Below are 20,962 nucleotides of genomic sequence, written 5' to 3'. Positions count from 1 at the left end.
CACTATTCACGGGAGACTGTAGCACCGACACTATTCACGTGCACTATTCACCCGTCACTGTAGCACCGACAGATTTTTCACTCCCACGAAACCCCAGTCGAAAAACTGGAGCTCTGATACCACTTGTTGTGCGGAAGCGTCAACCAACTGCGAGTGAAAAAATAAATAACAACAGGCAGGAGAAAAAATTGAACAAAATAATCAACAAGAACAACACCAAGATTTATACTGGTTCGGCAATTGCCTACATCCAGTTTGGAGGCGATGGAGTATTCCACTATAATCAATGGAGATATACAATAGTGTTTACCACTCAATTTCCCAAAGACCAAAATACACCCAACCTCACACACTCACAAAGGAAGAGAAAACAATGATACAAAGCAAAGAACAACTAGAGAGAATTTGTTTCACTCTTTGGCAAAATGCCTTTCTTGCTATTTTTCTCTTCTACTCAACACTTGGTTGGATGCTTCAAATGAAACCATTTGCTTCCAATTTATAGCCAAAGGGAGTGGCTTCTCAAAGAAGCCAAAAGGAAGTGGCTTCTCAAAGAAGCCAAAGGAAGTGGCTTCTCAAAGAAGCCAAAAGGAAGTGGCTTCTCAAAGAAGCCAAAGGAAGTGGCTTCTCAAAGAAGCCAAAGGTTAGTGTCTTCTCAAAGAAGCCAAAGGAAGTGGCTTCTCAAAGGAAGTGGCTTCTCAAAGAAGCCAAAGGTTAGCCAAGTCAACAATAGCCTACCACCATTTGTGAAAGCCAATTAATGCATTCACATTGCAACTTGTCAATATCCATCACTTTTGACTATTGGTTTGAGGCAATAATCAACATTGGGGCCAAGTGATGTTTCCTGCCAGAGGTAGAAAGTGTTGGAGGGTGACACAGAGTGAGGCTTTGAGTTTTTGAAAGAGTAGAGAATCAAAGAAGGGTTTTGTGTCAGCTGAGGCAGAGGAAGCCAATATTTCGTAGAAGAAAAGGCGGTGGAAGTGTGGAAACCTTAGCCATAGGAGGTCGAAGAAGGTTTGGGGAAGAGAAAACTCTGCAACATCTGGTTGTGGTTGTGGAGCTACCCTGCAGACCTCAACTAGTTTCACTGAGGTTGAGCTTAGCTCTGCCATTGGACTATTGGAGTTAGAAACTATTGACCATATCTAATTCACAGAAAAGCCAAGGGTTGGGCGGACCCACAGTGTGGACCCCTTGGAGGCCGGAAAAGTGGCAGGGAAGGTGCTCCGGCGACCCCTTGGAAGCTTCGTGGGCGACCCCAATATGCCCACCAAGTGTTCGAAGAAACTTCACCCTTCACCCATAACCACTGCTTCCTTTTCTTTGAAAAACGCATGGGCATTGGGCACCAAGTTAGGGATACGCTCTGTTGTTTAAAAAAGCAACATGCCTTAGAAATAATAGACGGTTTTTTTTTTTTTGGTTGAGTTTTTCTATTTATATTTTAAGTCTATCCTAATTTTTAATTCAAAATTTTACAATTTTTAAGAAAATTTCACTATATTTTCAAATTACCCCTAAATACACACCCAGAATAAAATAAATTAAAAAAACTCATCAATCCCACCCCCCGCTATTTTGCCCCTCACCATTCTACTTTGAAGCGTTGTGATTAACAGCTAATTTCAGCCATCATTACTTATTGTAAAACAAAGAGACTCACAGTCTTTACCTTCCTTGAGAGGCCCTGATCAAATTCTTGCACAAAATTCAGAAGTTTGCTTGGGGAAATTAGCAGGTGGTCTTCCTGATAACGACTTTTCACATTACATACCTCAATTGACGACCCACAAGCCACTATTTGCATACAGTATTTAGGTTTTGTGAAGAGAAGATGAGAGTATAGTAGGTTTTTTGGATTGGAAGAGATGAGTAATCTAACAATAATGGGGTGTAGAGGAGTTTGTGTTTTTCTAAAACTTAATAGAGGGGTGGGGTGTGTGTATAGATGTATTAGGGTTAAGTATTAAGTTGGATGACTTTTTTTTTTTTTTTTTTTTTGTCTTTTTACACAATAATAAAACTTAAGAGACTAATTATTTAAGTATTAGGGTGAAAAAAAAAATGTAAGATTTAAATAGAAATTTTTTTTTTTTTTGGATTTTGGTATAAAATAATTAGACATGATTCATTTAATGCTCCTTCCTTTTCACATTAAAGTTAGAAATAATAATATAAATTCAAGATAGAAATCAGTATAAATGGGAAAAGTGTAATTAGTTTTATTGTTTGCATTGCATTTCACTCTATGACTATAGGGAGATCACATCCATTGCATTTCGCATAGTGCCTATCTCTTGACAGCCCAATGGCCATTTCAAAGTCCTTTAAAATCAACAATAGTTGCTAAGTTATCATAATATGAAAACTTGTCGTGGATAATTTTTAATTACTTTTTAATGGTGTTTTTTTTTTAAATTTTAAAACGGATGGTTTGAATTAGTAAAATACAATATTGAGTGAGCCCTATAAGGGTGTCCTTCAAATAAGCTTATTCGAGAGATCCCTCAATAAAAGCTCATTGTACATTGTAATAACCCAAAAAAAAATATCTAAAAATAAATAAAATATCTAAAAAGTAGGATTAATATCTTCTAGTAGAAAGACGATTTTGCCCTCGCATATTTTAATGGGGGAAAATTTGACTTTTTAATCGAGAAAGAATTTGGGGATTCTGCTTGCGCCGTTGCGTAGAGCATGGCGAAAAGAGTCCGTAGACACGGAGTAGACTCGAATCAGAGTTGTAACGAAGAAAATACGATCAAAATACCGCGAAGGGCAAAATAGTAATTTGGTCAAAAGTCAGATTTTTATCTCTTCCTCCCTTCTCTCTCCTCATTTCTCTCTACTCTCTCTCTCTCCTCCCGATTCGACCTCGCCCACGACCTCCGCTCGCTTCCGTCGTCCTAGCGGCGGCAACACTTGGAGCCGATCTCCGGGACCGGTGCCAAACGAACCACCACTCGACCGCCGACAATTCCTGACCCGTCGCCGCCGCTGCCGTGGCCGGAGTTCGCAGGAAATCACCATTGTTGCCGGATTTCCAGTTTGAACTTCCAGCTTGTTTTTCTCCTTCAATTCTCCACCAAATCGATCGAGTAATGTATGGTTTCTTAGCTATTTTTCGTGTTCTAGCTGATGGATGTATGGGTTTCGATCGATTTTAGCTATAAAGGGTTCGATTTTCAACTTGAAAATTGGCCGAAATTTCGGCCGCCGTGATCTATTGTTTCCGGTCACTTTTTGGGGTATGTCCAAGAACAAAAGTGATTCCAAATGGGGTGTTTTACCTAGGATAAGAGTTTGGAGTCTTGGTTCCTAGATTTTTCGACCACCCGAAATCGCTTAGGACACCTAAATCTGCCCGCGCATGAGGCAGCGCGTGGGCGAGGGTGGTGAAGAAATTCTGTGCAGTTTTGTGATCCTCGTGTTGTCACGAGCGCGTAGGATTTCGCGGATCTCGATTCGGAGTCTGTTTGAGCCCCGAACGGATTTTCCATATCGCGCGATCCTTGGGTGCAGTATCGTTAAACTTTTGGATCGCACTGAATTTTGGATATGTCATACTACATGATTCCAGGATCGTGTAGGATTCGACGGATTACGAATCGGAGTCCCGGATACTCCGAAATCGCGAACCATGGGGCTAGGGTTTGGATTTTAAGCGATAACGCGAGTTCGGCTAATCCGACCGTCCGTTTCGGACCGAATTCGCGGAACATGGTTCCTTCTCTATGAGGAACCTTCAGAGAAGCCCAGATTGACCATCGGAGATCATGGACCCCACAGGTCCCGGGTCTCCCGATCTGGCAGCTTATCGCTTCAGTTAAACGTCGGATCTTCCAAGACCGTCCTAAAGGTCTGAAAGGCTAATGTGGGCATATGAGTAACTTTAAAATTGAGCGCACGTATTTCTAGGAGCCGGGGGCAGGGTGTTTTATTTAATTCTCTTATCAAGCAGTTTTATTAATTTATTATTCATGGTTAATCAGGCACCAGAGGTCCAGTCGACCTACAGGAGGAACCGTCGAAGGGTCCAGCTAGGTCGGACCACCAGTGAGTGGACTTTCTTTCATAAATGATTTTATATAAATAAGTTAGATAAATGATTATATAAATGAGTTTACGTAAATGATTTTATATTGATTTTATAGAAATGAGTTTTTATAAATAAGTTTTTATAAGAAAATTTCATTATTTGATCTTGAATAAGTACTCTTGCATGTCTTAGAGTATGTTTTATACTGTTAAATATTTTGAGTTATATATATTATTAAGGTTATATTAGCAGCAGACCTTGAGCTTTATATAATAAAATAGCAGCAGAATTGGGACTACAGTTAATTTATCAGATTTCAGAGAATTATCAGATTTTCTAATTAGACCACCATGTACCCATTATTTTTGGTGATTACCCAGAGTTGGACCGATGTCTACGGACATCCAGTCTGATTTCAGTTACGTCAGTGCACTTGACTTTGCCTCACGAGTTTCGGGGACGCTCGGACCGTGAGTGCCAGGATTTGCGGCTCGGCAGACTTGGTGTCCCGAGACCTGCCAGGATTGCGGCTCGGCTGACTCTGTGTCCCCGAGACCTGCCAGGATTGCGGATCAGGCTGACTACGGTCCCCTGTATCTTGCCAGAGCGGCTCGAGTCGACTTGGTGTCATCGAGACCTGCCGGCGGATCAGGCTGATCATAGTCCCCTGATTTCGCCAGTTTGCGGCTCGGGTAGACTGCGTGACGCCCGAGACCTGCCAGGGGAATTGACGGATATGACAGGGGTACAAATAGGTGGTAGTTTCAAAGGATTTTGAGCTTTCTTTTATTCAATTATGACTTTCAGTTATTTTATGCCAGTCTCTTTGATATTCGCGCATTTATATCTTTACATATTTGTTCAGTTATACGAGCATACTCATCAGTAAGTTTTTACATGCTTATTTGAATACCTTGTATTGAAATATAGACAAACCCTCGATTTATATCCTTACTTATGTTTAAATGGGGGTTATTATGGTTATAAATCGTTTTCAAGAACATTATTTTTTTCCACTCACATTTTCAAACTGTTTTTCGCCCCCAGGCCGTAGAAGTGCGCAGGATCCACCACCGGGCAATTCCTAGCTTCCGCGCCATCAAATCAGGTAGAGTTTTGTGGAAAAGTCCTTGAAACCCTGTAAACTTTAGAAAATGCTCTGATATCTTGTCTTAGTGGAAAACTGGAGCTGGTGAATATTTGGTTATTCTATTCTGGCAGTTGGTGTGGATTTATTTGGTTGTTTGACAGGTGAAAAAATTTGGGTTTGGTCAAAATACAGGGGAGACTTTGCCGAATTTTCAGCAGGAGTCCAGAGAAAGTTTTCATAGAAACTGTAGTAGGAAGGGTAAAATGGTCATTTGTGCCCGACAGTTGCCAGATGTCGGACACGCACAGGGCTTGGTTCGAATTCCAAAGTGGAATTAGGATCGGGTCCTGTCATATAATCAATTAAATATAATTTAAATTACAAACTAAATAGATAACAAAACATTTAATTTCCCAATATATATATATATATCAGTCTCGATCTCTTGAACTACATGGGTCCAAGAGATTTGTGGTCACTCACCGTTGGATGTAAATTCAACGGTTCACTCACTCTTACACTCCTTTTAAGAAATTTTTTTGAAACGTCGGATGTTACATCAAACGGTGGGTGATTACAGTCTCTTGGACCCCTGTAGTCCAAGAAATCATGGCTGATATATATATATATATTTAAAATACGATTTCATATATATATTTCAAATTATTATTCCAAATGATTGTCGAGAGCATACAAGGTTGGTCTACTATTGACCAACGAATCCCAAATTATTATTCCAGAAAATATAAAGTGCAAAAAGTGTTGTTGCGGAGGCTTCATGCGCTTCAAAGGTTTCGAAGACCTTTAGCAAATAGAGAAGCAAAAACGTGCATGTCATGTTTGTCTAAAGCCAACCCAACTTCAATAGCCCCAGCACCAGTCTTGGAATCTGAAAGGGAGATAGCTCTGTTTCTATCTATGGAAACAATCTCAAACTTCTTTGGTCTTCCCCATCCAAAATCAGTGTCATAAAATCAGAACCGATGTGAACCAGAAATGCTGAGCATTCTTCCCTCACACACAGCAAACAACCTTGAAACCCAATTCTCTGCCCCATCCAAAACCCCCTTCTCCAAACTTTCTTTAGCCTCACTAATTGCCTTCACGGCGACGACCAACCCATCTTCTCCAAGCAAGCCTTTCGTTTCGGCAACTGGTATACATCCTGCTATGCAGTTTCCGAAATAGTTTGCAGGTATAGGAGGGTCCAAGCGAGACCTGCAGTCCATGCTAAAGATCAGACGTGTTTTGTCAGCTTTTATGTCCTCTGCCTTGACTACACAAACCCATGTATAGGCACAAGCTAGAGTGAAAGTTGACACATGAACTGGTTTCTGCTCTGCCATTTTAGCCTTGAACGATTGCCTCAGTGTTTCTATATCTGCTCGTGTGAATTCAAAGGTGCCTCGGTTTGAGTCTGGTGGTGGTTTCATCTCAAAAAACATTAAGCTCCTATTGTTGGGACCGTCCTTATTTCGATAGTCGTTGGAGTAGATTGTTCCAAGCTCAGCTGGATCCTGAATGACTCTGTCATAAAATTGTTTCAGCTCATCAGGTAGCACTGAATTAGATTGATCATCATGTTTGCAAATGTGAGCCCATGATTTTACAAATGAAGTTGAACTCTTGCCATCTAGGACTGCATGGTGCATGGAAGTTCCAATCGAAAAGCCACAGTTGGGAAACACAGTGATTTGCAATGCCATCACTGCAGCTTGTTCATGAGACGTTTCCAATCGGGGTACAAGAGGATGGTACTCTGTGGCTTCAACGAAGTCACCACTTGAAAGATGGTAGAAGTCAGCACCAGACTCTGCTATTGTGAGCGAAACAGTGTCGCCTTGGACATAGTTAAGGACGGGTTTTTGGGAGTCTTCAGGCCAAGTGAGGTTTCCTGCCAGAGGTAGAAAGTGCTGGAGGGTGTAAGAGAGTGAGGCTTTGAGTTTTGGGACAAGCATGGAGTCAAAGAAGAGTGGTGTTGCAGAGGAAGTAGGCATTTCGTAGAAATAAAGGCTCTGGACCGGCGGAAACCTTAACCAACGGATGTCGAAGAAGGTAAGGGGAAGGGAGCCCTGGGACGCGAATGCACCGGGTGAGGGTGGGGGAGTAGGAGCCACCCTGCAAACTTCAACTACTTTAACCGAGCTTGTTGGTTCTGCCATTGCCAAATGGAGATGGATCCTTTTGCCCTCTTTTTATCACTACTACTAGACAGGTCAGGTGGAATCTGTCCAAGTGCTTAGTGTTGTACGGAGGCGTAGTATATATGTGACCTATATCAAGCAGATGCAAAATTTGACAAATATAAATAAACCAATAATACACATGATTTATACTAGTTCGACTTCGTAGCCTATGATTTGAGCCAAAACACCCAATACACTCTCAAACATTTGAGCCAATAAAAAGAGGAAACAACAAAAAGAGAAGAGAAACTTACGAACTCTTCTTGTCGTTCACAAAGTTGCTAGCACACCCAATAGGAAATGGAGACAAATATAAGGCAAACACCGAATGATCAAAACAACAAGAAGTGCAGTTGTTGTATGCACTGCAGCACCGTAGAAGCATACGAAAAAGGAGAATTTATTCTCTCTCGTTAAGAGCAAAAGGACGTGTATTTGGTGAAATACAGAATGGGGCTGATATCAGGCCACGCCACACAATAGAAGCCACAAAACCACACTAGGTTTGGTACATCGTCATTTTCAAGTTTTAAAAGTGGGGGATCACCGTACCGGTAAATGTCACCACTGGATTGGTAATCAATTCATTCTCAAGGCTTATGTACTAGGTGTTAGTACATATAGGTAAATGTCACCATTGGATTGGTTTTCAATTCGTCCAACGCCGTACGTTTACTACTTATCACCAAACCAACCCTAAACGCTAATGAATTTGACTACCTGTTGTGTTCAAATTATAGACTTGATTACTCATATGAATGACTGACTGACTTTCGTAAGGTTCTAAAAAGAATAGCTTAAGAAGTAAGGATATCTTAAAGAGTAAATATCTTCATTGCACTTCCTATAGAATGAGATGCATATGAACAACCATAAATGAAAGTTGGCAAAACGTAACTTTTGGTCATGTGGTTTACCGCTTTTATCACTAAGGTCCCTGTGGTTTCAATTTGACCATTTTTGCCCTGGTGGTTTTCAATTTAAGCAGTTCAAGTCCAATCTCCAACTTCTGTCAAATTAGGTTAACTGCTATAACTTGTTGAGGGGAATCCACATCCTATATCACTATTCATGAATGGCACTAGTCATGGAACTTGAATACATAACATAGGAAATAGAATTTAAACACCTCTACCTGAATGGCACTAGGCCCCATTGGTTCATGGGAAATGAGACTTGGGCATGAGAAATCAATTGCTTTTCTATATTTGGTAAGTCCAGACATGAGAAATCGTTTCTTAACCCATAGGAAAGTAGGGGGAAAGTGAAGCCATCCTCCAAACTTGGGTTTTGTTTCCCCTCATCATGGGAAAGTTTGGGAAAATGAGCCAATATTAAATAAATATTTTTCATTGGGGAAATTCTTGAGAAGCCATGATCAAATTCTTGCACAAAATTTAGAAGTTTGATTGGGGAAATTAGCAGGTGGTCTTCTTAATAGCGACTTTTCACATTACATACCTCAATTGACGATCCACAAGCCACTATTTGTATACCGTATTTAGGTTTTGTGAAGAGAAGATGAGAGTGTAATAGGTTTTTTGGATTGGAAGAGATGAGTAATCTAGCAATAGGGTATAGAGGAGTTTGTGTTTTTCTATAACTTAATATGAAGAGTGGTGGGGTATGTGTCTACTAGAGTTAAGTATTAAGTTGGATGACTTTTTTTTTGTCTTTTTACACAATAATAAAACTTAAGAGATTAATTATTTAAATATTAAAGTAAAAAAACAAAAGTAGAGTTTAAATAGAAAAACTCTTCTTCTTTTTTTTTTTTTTTTGGTAAAAAATAATTAGACATGATTCATTTAATGCTCCTTCCTTTTACATTGAAGTTAGAAACAATAATATAAATTCAAGATAAATACTTAGAAATCAGCATAAATGGGAAAAATGCAATTAGTTTTATTGCTTGCATGACATGTCACTCTCTGACTATAGGGAGATCACATGCGTTGCATTTCGCATAGTACCTATCTTGAAGGCAAGTTCAGTATTTCTTTTGACAGCCCCATGGCCATTTCAAAGTCCTTTAAAATCAACAATAGTTGCTAAGTTTTCATAATATGAAAACTTGTCGTCAACAACTTGTAATGTTGTTTTCATTTTTGAAAAAAATAGACAGTTTGAATTAGTGAAATACAATGCTGATGGTGTCTTTTAAATAACTTATTTGAGGGAACTCTCAATGAAAGCTCCATGTACGTATATAATCAATTAAATATAATTTAAATTATAAACTAAATAGATAACAAAACATTTAATTTCCCAAAATATTAATATATATATATATATATATTTAAAATACGATTTCACATATATATTTCAACTTTGGTTGAATACTATACATTAAAATAGTGTTTTGGAAGAGAAGGAAAGTAAAGTAAGCACACTGTTTTTGACTGGAAATAATACAGAGGAAAATAAACAGATATTAGAGACAGTACATAGGAAAAGAAACAGAGTTAGCTACCTGGTCCAAAGAACAACATGTTCACAAAGGTAATTACTGAGAGCATACAAAGTTTGTCAACTTTTATAGTTGACCAAAAGAAAAAACACTAAGAAGTTTATTTGATGCAGTACATAGGAAAAGAGACGGACAGAGCCACCTGCACCTGGTCCAAAGAAAAACATCATCACAAAGCTGTTTGTTGAGAGCATACAAGGTTGGTCTACTATTGACCAACGAATCCCAAATTATTATTCCAGAAAATATAAAGTGCAAAAAGAAAACGTTGTTGCGGAGGCTTCATGCGCTTCAAAGGTTTCGAAGACCTTTAGCAAATAGAGAAGCAAAAACGTGCATGTCGTGTTTGTCTAAAGCCAACCCAACTTCAATAGCCCCAGCACCAGTCTTGGAATCTGAAAGGGAGATAGCTCTGGTTCTATCTATGGAAACAATCTCAAACTTCTTTGGTCTTCCCCATCCAAAATCAGTATCATAATTTCCAAACCGATTTGAACCAGCAATGCTGAGAATTCTTTCGTCACTTCTCACACCAAACAACCTTGAAACCCAATTCTCTGCCCCATCCAAAACCCCCTTCTTCAATCTTTCTATAGCTTCACTAATTGCATTCACGGCGACAACCAACCCATCTTCTCCAAGCAAGCCTTTCGTTTCGGCAACTGGTATACATCCTGCTATGCAGTTTCCAAAATAGTTTGCAGGTATAGGAGGGTCCAAGCGAAACCTGCAGTCCATGCTAAAGATCAGACGTGCTTTGTCAGCTTTTATGTCCTCTGCTTTGACTACGCAAACCCATGTATAGGCACAAGCTAGAGTGAAAGTTGACACATGAACTGGTCTCTGCTCTGCCATTTTAGCCTTGAACGATTGCCTCAGTGTTTCTATATCTGCTCGTGTGAATTCAAAGGTGCCTCGGATTGAGTCTGGTGGTAGTTTCATCTCCCAAAACATTAGGCTCCTATTGTTGGGACCGTCCTTATTTCGATAGTCGTTGGAGTAGATTGTTCCAAGCTCAGCTGGATCCTGAATGACTCTGTCATAAAATTGTTTCATCTCATCAGGTAGCACTGAATTAGATTGATCATCATGTTTGCAAATGTGAGCCCATGATTTTAAAAAAAAAGTTGTACTCTTGCCATCTAGGACTGCATGGTGTATGGAAGTTCCAATCGAAAAGCCACAGTTGGGAAAGACAGTGATTTGCAATGCCATCACTGCAGCTTGTTTATGAGACGCTTCCAATCGGGGTACAAGAGGATGGTACTCTGTGGCTTCAACAAAGTCACCAGTTGAAAGGTGGTAGAAGTCAGCACCAGACTCTGCTATTGTGAGCGAAACGGTGTCGCCTTGGACATAGTTAAGGACGGGTTTTTGGGAGTCTTGAGGCCAAGTGAGGTTTCCTGCCAGAGGTAGAAAATGCTGGAGGGTGTAAGAGAGTGAGGCTTTGAGTTTTGGGACAAGTATGGAGTCAAAGAAGAGTGGTGTTGCAGAGGAAGTAGGCATTTCGTAGAAAAAAAGGCGCTGGACCGGGGCAAATCTTAACCAACGGATGTCGAAGAAGGTAAGGGGAAGGGAGCTCGGGGATGCGAATGCACCGGATGAGGATGGAGGAGGAGGAGCCACCCTGCAAACTTCAACTACTTTAACCGAGCTTGTTGGTTCTGCCATTGCCAAATGGAGATGGATCCTTTTGCCCTCTTTTTATCACTACTACTAGACAGGTCAGGTGGAATCTGTCCAAGTGCTTAGTGTTGTACGGAGGCGTAGTATATATGTGACCTATATCAAGCAGATGCAAAATTTGACAAATATAAATAAACCAATAATACACATGATTTATACTAGTTCGACTTCGTAGCCTATGATTTGAGCCAATACACTCTCAAACATTTGAGCCAATAAAAAGAGGAAACAACAAAAAGAGAAGAGAAACTTACGAACTCTTCTTGTCGTTCACAAAGTTGCTAGCACACCCAATAGGAAATGGAGACAAATATAAGGCAAACACCGAATGATCAAAACAACAAGAAGTGCAGTTGTTGTATGCACTGCAGCACCGTAGAAGCATACGAAAAGGGAGAATTTATTCTCTCTCGTTAAGAGCAAAAGGACGTGTATTTGGTGAAATACAAAATGGGGCTGATATCAGGCCACGCCACACAATAGAAGCCACAAAACCACACTTGGTTTGGTATATCATCATTCTCAAGTTTTAAAAGTGGGGGATCACCGTACCGGTAAATGTCACCACTGGATTGGTAATTGATATAACCATTGTACATTTTTTTTATCCTTCTCTTTTCTTAGATTCTTGTTGTGTTCTTGAGTGAGTTTAGTCTATTTTTACTTAGTTTTGTGTTTTACTAAGTTTGAAGAGTAAAGATGGAAAAGCAAGAAAAAGGAGCAATTTTGGGATTGAAATGTAATGTGAAATCCTAGGAGCAGAATGTGCTGTGCAGATCGGACAACTTTACAGAATATACTGTACTTCCTCAGAGCGAACCAGATGTTGAGCCTTATATCATTGGAAAGATACGGATGTTAGCTTTCTGTAGAATTTTACGGTTCGTGATTCGGACGTGTGTGGAGAGAGTTGTGGCCATTTTAGTACAGACAGTTTGGGCAGAATGTGTTCTGCGGGTTTTGCAAAATAATCTTTTTGAAGTCCAATCTTTGGAGTCCAATTTATGTCAATTGTATTTGGAAAGTATCTACAAGGATGCAAGATTATTTTCTAAGGTCTGATCCTATATTTAGTAGGATTTTGGATGCCAACTCATTAAAGACAATTGAAGCCAAACTAGGAAAGCATAGTTACCAAGTCAAAAGAGGATTTGTTCCTTATTTAAAGAAGACCAGAAAATAGGGTTCTCTTATGCTGGAATTTGAAGGAGAGTCAAAGAGTCGCTGCCATTGTCAAGTTGTCGAGCATAATCCATAAGTTTTATTTTATGTTTTCTAGTTTTTCAATTATGTTTTCTTTGAACATGAGTAACTAAATTATTCTCTAGGGTGAGGATGATGCCCGAGCATGGATAGTTATGAATTCTAATGTTATTTAATGGATTCTAAGTTTCTTTTAGATGAATGTTTAATCACTATTTTAATTGTTGCTATTTGTTTAAGTTCTTTGATTGATCACCTTAGGGCTTTGCATCTAGTAAATTGGAAGATGAATTTGAGGCAGAACTTGCAATATAATTCAATTAGCTTCTTGTGATTAAGTGTGCTGAATTACATTATTGCTTGAAGAAGAATAATGGTTTGCCTAGTTCTCTCGTTTTCTAGAACATAATGAATCCACTTTGTTAAATTTATGCCTTAACCAGGATAGATTGCAAGATTGGGTATATGATCTTTGTTTGAACTAGAAAAGAATCTTACACTTAAGGAAAACTATGGTATGAGTGCCTGAAAAGGACTTAGATACGTGAATTATCATCTAAAGAATCGAAAGAATCTGTTGAATGCATTGAAATCTAACTTGGATTGCTTGTGATTGATTCCGAAACCCTAGACCTTCATCATTCTTTTTCAACCTTAAAATTTAATTTAATTTAATTTATATTCTCAATTGCTTTCATTAATTTCATTGTTTGTTTCATAAACTTTCACAACAACAATCTTTACAAATTTACTTGCGTATCAGTTAGATTTAATTTAGGTATTTGAATATTAGATTAATTTGGAATCCTTGTGGGAACGATACTTGGATTTGTCAAACGCTATATTACATCAATCTTGTGCACTTGCAAGGACAGACCAAGTTTTTGGCGCCGTTGACGGGAATTCCTAAATTAATTTAGAATTTGGATTCCTAATTTACATAATTGAGTTTATTTTTATTATTTATTTTGGTTTTCTTTTCTTTATTTATATTTATATTTTCTTTCTCTCTTAAAGTTATTGTGGTTTCAGGTTATATAAGATTCAAAGAAGGAGGACAATTTTCCCTTGGCAAGTGTTACACGCCAGTTTCCAGCTTTATTAAATAAAACAGAAATAAAAGCACGCATCTTTCTTCACAGCCAGTAATAAATTCATTCTCAAGGCTTATGTACCATTGGATTGGTTTTCAATTCGTCCAACGCCGTACGATTACTACTTATCACCAAACCATAGCATTATAGACTTGATTAGTCTAATGAATTTGACTTCCTGTTGTGTTCAAATTATAGACTTGATTACTCATGTGAATGACTTACTTACTTTCGTAAGGTTCTAAGAAGAATAGCTTAAGAACTAAGGATATCTTCATTGCACTTCCTATAGAATGAGATGTATATAAACAAAGGGTGCCATAAATGAAAGTTAGTCTTTCATTTTTATGTATTTTAATCAATTAATGAGAGTATGGTAACTAGAATATGTTAATTATGTTTAACATGGTTCTATTACTAGTGCAACACTATCGTATGGGACACAACCTAGAACTAGATGTATGGTGAGGTATTGTGTGAATACTATCGTATGAGATTATACAAGCGGCTAAGTAGTTGAAGAAACCGCATTCACTAATTATCCGAGTAAACTTGATGGTATTTTACTAGGGAAGGTTCAAGGCCAATAGCTACCTATCCTGACGTGGTATCTTTCCAATCGAACTCTCTCAAGTGTCTGTATTTTTATTTTCATTTTGTTGATTAATTTTTTACATCCATGTGGGGATTGTTGGAAAATTTTAATATTTTAATATTAAAAGATTTCTTATTATAGGATGTACAAAATTAGAAGTGACAGTGAACAGGTTTTAAATGAAAAGTTATATAAGTAAGAGTTGTACACTTTGACTTTGCATTATGAGACACAACCTCTCTGAACAGATTTTTTTAGTATTATAAATACTGCAACACATTGAACTCTTCATAAAAAGGGACTAAGCACAAACAACACGGGACCTGGACACCCTAACAGCATCCGTAGCCAAACAATTCATAAGAAAAGCTGCACCTCAGCAAAAGATTGCATCCCAAGGCAATAAAGAGTTTTTCGTTCACTGCATACATGAGTCTTTGCCAGTAAAATAGTCTTATATTGAGACATAGTTCAAGCACTCTTCAGCATTCGTTGTTCTTGTGGCATGAAATGCTACCATCACAAGAAGGAAATTATTGTATTTTGGGAGATGTTTGCCATTGGAACCTTAAAGCACCTGTGAGGAGCAATTTTATCTTAGAAAGATAGAACTAAATTCTAGACTCAAATATTCTGATTTTTCTAAAACTTCTCTTATATTGTTCTAATTATTTTATGCATTTAATTTGATATTTATTTGCACGAATTAAATTCTTTTTTCTTCTTCTTTAAATATAGCAATTAAACCCCTTATTTTTCTAACACCATGATAACCAAATCTTGCGTACTTCTTCTATAAAAATTCATATGAGTAACGGGACATGATTTTTTCTAGTTATTAAATACTGACATAAAATGAAACCTTGCATGATATGCGTGGGATCGACCAAAAAAAAAAAAAAAAAACATTATATATTTAGAATGAGATTATTAAATCAAAATTCTTGGACGCCACATGCTTACCACTCCACTCAGAATTATTCCATCTCACCGGCCAATTGAGTCTTAATGGTTAAATCAAAGTGATGTAAAGGCGACCCATATTTAAAATATAAAAAAAAATATTTTTTTAAAAAAAAGTTGCCATGACAAATATAATTACAATGCAAAAAGTAGGATGAAAACCGAGAAACATTTTGTCTGCTTTTATTTTGTAATAACCTAAAAAAAAAAAAAAAATCTAAAAATTAAGATTAATTTATTCTAGCAAAAAGACGATTTTGCTCTCGCATTATTTAATAGGAAAAAATTTGACTTTTTGATCGAGAAGGAATTTGGTAATTCCGCTTACGCCGTTGCGTAGAGCACGGCGAAACGAGTCCGTAGACACGGAGTAGACTCGAATCGGAATTGTAACGAAGAAAATACGGTCAAAATACCGCGAAGGGCAAAACGGTAATTTGAACAAAAAGTCAGATTTTTATCCCTTTCTTCTTTCTCTCTCCTCTCTCTCTCTCTCTCTCTCTCTCCTCCCGCGCGACCAGCCGCGTGCCTCCTCCCCTTCCAGCTCGTCCCGCAGCCGCTACAGCTCGGCCCGATCTCCGGCAAGGGTACCGTCAGCTCCGCCTCGGTCTCGCCGTTCTTCCCCGACCCGCCGCTGACCTGGGGCCACCCGGAACTGGCTGGAATCTGGGGTTTTCCGTTGGTTTTCAGTCGAAACTTCATCTCTTTCGATCTCCTTCGTTTCTCCACCAAATCATTCGAGTTAGGTATGGATTCTCACCTATTTTTCGTGTTCTAACTGATGGTTGGTTGGGTTTCGATCGATTTTGGCTCTAGAACACTCGATTTTCAACTTGAAAATCGGCCGAACTTCGATCTTGTGCACTTGCAAGGACAGACCAAGTTTTTAGCGCCGTTGACCGGAATTCCTAAATTAATTTAGAATTTGGATTCCTAATTTACATAATTGAGTTTATTTTTATTATTTATTTTGGTTTTCTTTTCTTTATTTATATTTATATTTTCTTTCTCTCTTAAAGTTATTGTGGTTTCAGGTTATATAAGATTCAAAAAAAGCACGCATCTTTCTTTACACGCCAGTTTCCAGCTTTATTAAATAAAACAGAAATAAAAGCACGCATCTTTCTTCACAGCCAGTAATCAATTCATTCTCAAGGCTTATGTACCATTGGATTGGTTTTCAATTCGTCCAACGCCGTACGATTACTACTTATCACCAAACCATAGCATTATAGACTTGATTAGTCTAATGAATTTGACTTCCTGTTGTGTTCAAATTATAGACTTGATTACTCATGTGAATGACTTACTTACTTTCGTAAGGTTCTAAGAAGAATAGCTTAAGAACTAAGGATATCTTCATTGCACTTCCTATAGAATGAGATGTATATAAACAAAGGGTGCCATAAATGAAAGTTAGTCTTTCATTTTTATGTATTTTAATCAATTAATGAGAGTATGGTAACTAGAATATGTTAATTATGTTTAACACGGTTCTATTACTAGCAATTAAATTATTTTATGCATTTAATTTGGTATTTATTTTCACGAATTAAATTCTTTTTTCTTCTTCTTTAAATATAGCAATTAAACCCCTTATTTTTCTAACACCATGATTACCAAATCTTGCGTACTTCTTTTATAAAAATTCATATGCGTAACGGGACATGATTTTTTCTAGTTATTAAATACTGACATAAAATAAAACCTTGCATGATATGCGTGGGATCGACCAAAAAAAAAAAACATTATATATTTAGAATGAGATTATTAAATCAAAATTCTTGGACGCCACATGCTTACCACTCCACTCAGAATTATTCCATCTCACCTGCCAATTGAGTCTTAATAGTTAAATCAAAGTGATGTAAAGACGACCCATATTTAAAAATAAATAAAAATAAAATTTTTTTAAAAAAAGTTGCCATGACAATTATAATTACAATGAAAAAAATAGGATGAAAAACGAGAAGCATTTTGTGTGCTTTTATTTCATCTGCCTTGAGTAAGCAAACCCATGTAACTGAGGATCTTGTTGCTTCTTCTTTGCCATCAAAGTCATCACTGATTGCCTGAACCTTTCTAGAAGAAAAGGCGATGTTAGTAAATAGAGAAGCAAAAACCTGCATGTTATGTTTGTCCAAGACCAACCCAACATCAACAACCCCAGCATCAGTCTTGGCATCTGAAAAGGAGATAGCTCTGGTTCTATCTATGGACAATCTCAACCTTCTTTGGTCTTCCCCATCCAAAATTAGTCTCATAAACACCAAACCGATGTGAACCGGCAAGTGTAAGCATTCTCTCACTAGTCACAGCAAACAACCTTGAAACCCAATTCTCTGCCCCATCCAACACCCCCTTCTCCAAACTCTTTATAGCTTAACTGATTGCGTTCACAGCCACAACCACCTAGGCCATTCCCGGTAGGGATGGTTCTCACTCCATGACTCCTCCACTTCACCGAGGCATTATGGCTCGGACCACACTGAGGCCATTATTGCCCAGTGATGACTATCACAAACTCTATGGTGCTCTGCTCGGGATGAATAAATTCTCCATGACTGCTCCTCATTTTTCCAGCACCAAATACCACCTAGAACCAAGCACGACTTGCCTCTAAACCTGGCTTGAGCAAGATATCAACATACGACAACTACTCGGCTTCGCCAAACCCTTCTATGGACTTGTAAAGTCCCCAGCCAAAGAACTACTCTTAGACTGCGGACTTGGGGGGCTTGTTGACGCACAGTTATGACCAAGACCGACTATGCTTTTGGGCCTCACCATTACAGGCCCAAGGGTTCAATACTGAACATTATGTGCGACATTGGTTTGTAATAAAAGTTGGCATAATGAGTTGTCTTGTCAAGTACTTTGATATTATGAACAAGTCCCACTGTAATGAGTCGTCAACTTCTCCTTTATTCATTGAGAATTGGATAGGGAGACAAGCGAATCTCAGTCACACATGTTGTTGCAGCTTGCTCTTCGACAAATTGACTTGCACTAAGTTCGAGTTCCATTTTTATAAATTAGACTAATTTATAATCATTTATACTATCGTTTGTATCAAAGAAAAAAATAAAAGAGAAACAGTTGTTCTGCGGCTCTTCCTTTAACAAATTAAGACCAATTTCATGCGTGGATTCAAAGGTCTTGAAGCCCTTTAGCAAACACAGAAGCAATAGCTTGCATATGATTTTCACAAAGTGAACTCCGAAATTATTACTCCCCAAAATATAAAGTGGAGAAAGAAAATGCTGTTGAAACGAGGCTTCAAGCTTCAAGGGTTTTGAAGACCTTTAGCAAATAGAGAAGCAAAAACCTGCATGCTATGTTTGTCTAAGACCAACCCAACATCAACAACCCCAGCATCAGTCTTGGCATCTGAAAAGGAGATAGCTCTGGTTCTATCTATGGAAACAATCTCAACCTTCTTTGGTCTTCCCCATCCAAAATCAGTCTCATAAACACCAAACCGATGTGAACCGGCAAGCGTAAGCATTCTCTCACTAGTCACAGCAAACAACCTTGAAACCCAATTCTCTGCCCCATCCAACACCCCCTTCTCCAAACTCTTTATAGCTTCACTGATTGCGTTCACAGCCACAACCAACCCATCTTCTCCAAACAAGGCTTTTGTTTCGGCAACTGCTGTACGTCCCGCTATGCAGTTCCCAAAATAGTTTGGAGATATAGGAGGATCCAAGCGAGACCTGCAGTCCACGTTAAAAGCCAGACGTGTTTGTTCACTGTTTATTTCCTCTGCCTTGACTATGCAAACCCATGTATAGGCACAAGCTAGAGTGAAAGTTGACACATGAACTGAACGAATATCTTCTTGTTTCTGCTCTGCCAATTTAGCCTTTAACAATTGCCTTAGTGTTTCTATATCTGCTCTTGTGAATTCAAAGGTGCCTCGGATAGAGCCCGGTGGGGGTTTCCTCTCCCAAAACATTAAGCTTCTATTGTTGGGACCGTCCTTATTTCGATAGGAGTTCGAGTAGAGTACTCCGAGCTGAGCTGGATCTTGAATGACCCTTCTGTCATAGAATTGTTTCAGCTGATCAGGTAGCACTGAATTAGATTGATCATCATGTTTGCAAATGTGAGCCCAAGATTTCACAAACAAAGTTGAAGTCTTGCCATCTAGAATTGCGTGGTGCATGGAAGTTCCAATGGAAAAGCCACAGTTGGGAAAGACAGTGATTTGCAATGCAACCACTGCAGCTTGTTCATGAGAAGCTCCCAACTGGGGTACCAGAGAATGGTACTCTGTGGCTTCAACGAAGTCACCACTTGAAAGATGGTAGAAGTCAGCATTAGACTCTGCTATCGTGAGTGAAATGGCGTCGCCTTGGACATAGCTAAGAACGGGCTTTTGGGAGTCTTGAGGCCAAGTGAGGTTTCCTGCTAGAGGTAGGAAGTGCTGGAGGGTGTTAGAGAGTGAGGTTTTGAGTCTGGGGATAAGTACGGAATCAAAGAAGAGTGGTGTTGCAGAGGAAGTAGGCATTTGGTAGAAATAAAGGCGCTGGACCGGCCCAAACCTTAACCAACGGATGTCGAAGAAGGTAAGGGGAAGGGAGCTCGGGGAAGAGAATGCCCCGGGTGAGGGTGGAGGAGGAGGAGCCACCCTGCAAACTTCAACTACTTTAACTGAGCTAGGGTTTGCCATTGCCAATTGGAGATGGAAGTTAGAAGCTTGAGTTATTCTGATCTTTTTGCCCCTTTTTATCACACTACTAGACGGTGCAGATGGAGTAGTGTTGTACGGAGGCGTAGTAGATATGTGACCTATATCAAGCAGAGGAAAAATGTGACAAATATAAACAAACCAATAATTCACTGATATTTATACTAGTTGGACTTTGTAGCCTATCCACAAACCCAATACACCCAATACACTCACAAACATTTGACCCAAAAGAATACTCAAATTCTTACTGGCAAACAAATAGCAAAAGAGATCTAAAACAATTGTGCGAAGCAACTCATAAACAAAAAGAGGAAACAACAAGAAGAGAAGAGAAACTTACGAACTCTTCTTGTTGCTCACAAAGTTGCTAGCACTCCCGATAGGAAATAAAGAGTTACAAATACAAGGCAAACACACCGAATGATCAAAATAGGAGAGATAAAACTGAAGTTGTTATATGCAGCACCACAGAAGCATACGAAAAAGGAGAATTTATTCTCTCTTAAAGAGCAAAGGGAAGTGTACTTGGTGAAATACAAAATGTGGCTGATATCAGGCCACACCACACGATAGTCAGGTAGCCTATTAGAAGCCACAAAACCACATGGGTAAAAGTGAACACTTGGTTTGGTATATTATTTTCAAGTTTTAAAAGTGGGTACATACGATTTGTCTTCAATCCTCCTATACACTAATTATTAATTTGTAATTAAATTAAGAGAAACTAAATTGAGGATAAATTGAATTTAAGAGGAGTTGAATTGAGGAAAATTAAATTCCGGATTTTTATTGAAGTTGTTTACTAAACCATATGGATTGAAGGGGAGTTAAATTTCGGATTTTTATTGAAGTTTTTTATTAAATCATATGAAATTAGGGTATGAGTGGTATTAATTACTAAAATGTCCTCGTTGTTAGGTTAAAGTAGATGGCA

General features: G+C 38.6%; 4 protein-coding genes across 4 annotated transcripts in view; all 4 read right to left on the bottom strand.

The window, feature by feature from the left end:
* LOC117620720 (phenolic glucoside malonyltransferase 1-like) overlaps nucleotides 1-1,336 on the bottom strand; it is a 28,678-nt gene extending 27,342 nt beyond the window's left edge. Inside the window, exon 1 of the mRNA XM_034350896.1 lies at nucleotides 827-1,336. Coding sequence (XP_034206787.1) covers nucleotides 827-1,115 — 289 coding nt within the window. The 5' untranslated portion in view covers nucleotides 1,116-1,336. The remainder of the gene's footprint in view (nucleotides 1-826) is intronic.
* A 4,448-nt stretch (nucleotides 1,337-5,784) lies between these two features.
* Nucleotides 5,785-7,689, bottom strand: LOC117622474 (phenolic glucoside malonyltransferase 1-like). The gene is made up of 2 exons (XM_034353146.1): nucleotides 7,573-7,689; nucleotides 5,785-7,405 (listed from the first exon to the last, which is right to left on the bottom strand). Exon 2 carries the CDS (start codon nucleotides 7,292-7,294, stop codon nucleotides 6,107-6,109), a length of 1,188 nt encoding a protein of 395 aa, XP_034209037.1. The 5' UTR covers nucleotides 7,295-7,405; nucleotides 7,573-7,689; the 3' UTR covers nucleotides 5,785-6,106.
* Nucleotides 7,690-9,836: 2,147 nt separating this feature from the next.
* Nucleotides 9,837-11,845, bottom strand: LOC117622228 (phenolic glucoside malonyltransferase 1-like). Its single transcript, XM_034352825.1, has 2 exons — nucleotides 11,729-11,845; nucleotides 9,837-11,570 (listed from the first exon to the last, which is right to left on the bottom strand). Exon 2 carries the CDS (start codon nucleotides 11,457-11,459, stop codon nucleotides 10,080-10,082), a length of 1,380 nt encoding a protein of 459 aa, XP_034208716.1. The 5' UTR covers nucleotides 11,460-11,570; nucleotides 11,729-11,845; the 3' UTR covers nucleotides 9,837-10,079.
* A 6,665-nt stretch (nucleotides 11,846-18,510) lies between these two features.
* On the bottom strand, nucleotides 18,511-20,484 carry LOC117622614 (phenolic glucoside malonyltransferase 1-like). The gene is made up of 2 exons (XM_034353356.1): nucleotides 20,369-20,484; nucleotides 18,511-20,126 (listed from the first exon to the last, which is right to left on the bottom strand). Exon 2 carries the CDS (start codon nucleotides 20,005-20,007, stop codon nucleotides 18,616-18,618), a length of 1,392 nt encoding a protein of 463 aa, XP_034209247.1. The 5' UTR covers nucleotides 20,008-20,126; nucleotides 20,369-20,484; the 3' UTR covers nucleotides 18,511-18,615.
* Between the last annotated feature and the right edge of the window lie 478 nt (nucleotides 20,485-20,962).

The sequence above is a fragment of the Prunus dulcis genome, chromosome 3, assembly GCF_902201215.1.
Source record: "Prunus dulcis chromosome 3, ALMONDv2, whole genome shotgun sequence".
NCBI lineage: Eukaryota > Viridiplantae > Streptophyta > Magnoliopsida > Rosales > Rosaceae > Prunus > Prunus dulcis.
This window is presented reverse-complemented; position numbering and strand designations above follow the sequence as displayed.